Consider the following 2529-nt stretch of genomic DNA (forward strand, 5'->3'; position numbering starts at 1 on the left):
CACCTTGCTATAAAATTTAAGACCGTGAGCATATCTTAAGAAGAAAATTCCATGTTTTATGCACATATTTCAAGTGTGGGCACTAGGGTGGTCACCCTAAAAGAAAGACCAATGTCCAAAATGAATGACCATCACCTTGAAGAGGCAAGCATAAATATATCTACTATGAGATTCCAATACTCTGAAGCCTCAACCTCGGTCTCTTCTAGCCAATAGAATAGACATCGCATGAGAAATAGACTAGCATCAACTTCCATATGCATTCCTGTCCTGGCAAATTAGCATTTTTTGTAGCCTAGAATATAAATATAGTTAGCGTCACCTCACAAGAGAGTATTGGGTAATTATAGCTGTGAAAATTACATACCCCTTCCATGCTGATTGGTAGCCTAGGACCCAAAACCAACTCGATGATTTTAGCAATGGTGGGGGCCAAACATCTTGAGATAACCAAACCATGATTGGTTATCCTCTATGAGTCAATATTTCCATGGACTTTTTGATTCTCCAAGTCAATATTACTACGGTCTTCTTTATTCATCGTGCTTGCGCTCTTCTTCTTCCCTGGGAGCTTCCTCTGTCTCAGATATGGCAGCAAATGCTCTGTGCAGCCTAAGCCATCTTCCCAGTACGCGAGGCCCTTCCTTGCCATCCACAAATCTTGCAAGACAGCCCGCAAGCGTGCACGGGCTCCCTCCTTTTCTAAGCATTCCCAGACATGCTTCCCTGGTCACTCGGGCAGGACTTACTCAATCTCCAATTTCAAGGTATACACACAGTCGGACTGGCTAGATCGCTGTTGATTCTCTTTGACGCACATTTTGGCTACTTGGCAACACTTGATCCGCAATGATCGTTGCCTTTGTGATTGTTACCTTTGTGATCCAAACAGGATCTTGTTGGAAGACAAGGCAGGAGAGATAAATTTCAGGCCTCAAGTGCTTGCATTCTCGGGGACAATGTACGTAACTCTCTCAAGACTCTGTGCTTTGTGGATCTACCTCGAAAAGGGAGGTCTTTAGTGTCGTGCTTTGGCCTCGCAACGGAATAGTGCGGAGTCTGACTCTTGAATTACACAAATGATGCAGACTATGGGACATACTCAGTGGCGTATGGCGACTTCCCGGAACCATTGCGGACCTCATTTCCGGAAAGGAAAGCGTAATCGAGGAAGTTGAAGGTAAGCTCGAGAAGCTTGAAGGTCAGCGTGCTGTCTTGCGCAATTTATTCTTCAGTGGGAGCGCGTTGATTCCCGGGGTTTTCCATGAGTTGTTTCGCAGAAAAAGTGGATAAAGCGGCCGAGTTTGTGAAAAAGACTGCCAAAACCATAGAGACTACGGCCCAAGAGGTGGAGAAGGTAGCTGATATGGTGTCTGAAGATGTCGACAAGGTAGAAGCCTTGATGGACAAGGTAAACCCTCGAGAGCGCAAATGTGCAATGGTGTTGAGGTAGACTAGTAAGCCATGGCTGTTGAAGGAGAGCTTAATGGACATGGGGCGGGTTTGTTTCAGGTGGAGAAGACCTCAAAGTCAGTGGCAGACGATCTGAGGGAGACCAGCGATGATCTCAAGGGAGCTGCGGATAAGCTGAAGGACACTGCGGAAGTCATTCGGAATGATGGAGCAACCAAGGCTTCTGCGTCTTCTTCTCCATCATCGACAACAGCGTCTACAGCCGAGAATGTCTCCAAGTTCAACTTAGTCTACCTTCTGCAGGTGATGGTCCGTTGCAGGCTGCCGGTGGTGGATTTGAGGACCCAATTGTTAGCTGCTGCAGCCGCTGTGGTGGGTTGGCAGCTGCAACATGTGAGGACTGCAAGCAAAGCCCAACTCGATCGCCATTTCTTTTCAGCTTTCAGTAGTATGATGATGCTTCAGGCCGCCGCCGCTTAGGTTCCCGTAGCATGATCTGTTTGGCTCAAAGAAAGTTGCACCAGAGAGTTCATGTAAGTGTAAACTCAGTAGGAGAACAATAGGGTAACAAAGAGAGTTGAACACAGATTTGATGTAAGCGTAAACTCAGTGGGCAGTAGAGTAGTTCTCTACGGCTGCCTGCAATCAATTCCCATGAAAGAAACCTGCTGCTTATCGTGTGATCTGCCGTTGTACTTGGCATTTGTGTCTTGTGGGGAAAATAAAAAGTTTAAACTCAAGTGTATGCTTCATCGAGAAGGGCTCTCAATTGGAAAAATTACATGTTTTTGGCCTGCCACCAGGAGGCCTATGTGAAGGCAACCCTCACTAGAACATGCTTATTTTTGCCTGCCATAGGTAGGTCTTAAGTGAAGGCGATTCAACAAGAAGCGAAAATAGCCAATGTTTATTTTCATTTTTTATTGATCCGCATGCTATTTTAGACCCCTCCTCTGTCTCTCTCTCTTACTTTGTCTCCCCCATCCCTATCAATTCATCATCTCCGTCGTCTTTCGCTATTTGAATCTCGGGTAGGCCTTATGAATTATTTGTTATCATTCACCTTGTTTAATTCAATTTGGCCAAGTTTTTGAGGGATGGTGATTGGTGCATGTC

The 2529-nt window shown here is 45.7% G+C and overlaps 1 protein-coding gene across 1 annotated transcript; it reads left to right on the top strand.

The window, feature by feature from the left end:
• The first annotated feature begins 449 nt into the window (after positions 1-449).
• On the top strand, positions 450-2329 carry LOC147894920 (uncharacterized). The gene is made up of 5 exons (XM_087383999.1): positions 450-767; positions 893-961; positions 1089-1180; positions 1281-1411; positions 1513-2329. Exons 1-5 carry the CDS (start codon positions 475-477, stop codon positions 1891-1893), a joined length of 966 nt encoding a protein of 321 aa, XP_087240125.1. The 5' UTR covers positions 450-474; the 3' UTR covers positions 1894-2329.
• The last annotated feature ends 200 nt before the right edge of the window (positions 2330-2529 follow it).

Source organism: Dipteris shenzhenensis, chromosome 13 (genome assembly GCF_047967505.1).
Source record: "Dipteris shenzhenensis isolate YYH24624 ecotype China chromosome 13, Dip_SZ_1.0, whole genome shotgun sequence".
Classification (NCBI taxonomy): domain Eukaryota; kingdom Viridiplantae; phylum Streptophyta; class Polypodiopsida; order Gleicheniales; family Dipteridaceae; genus Dipteris; species Dipteris shenzhenensis.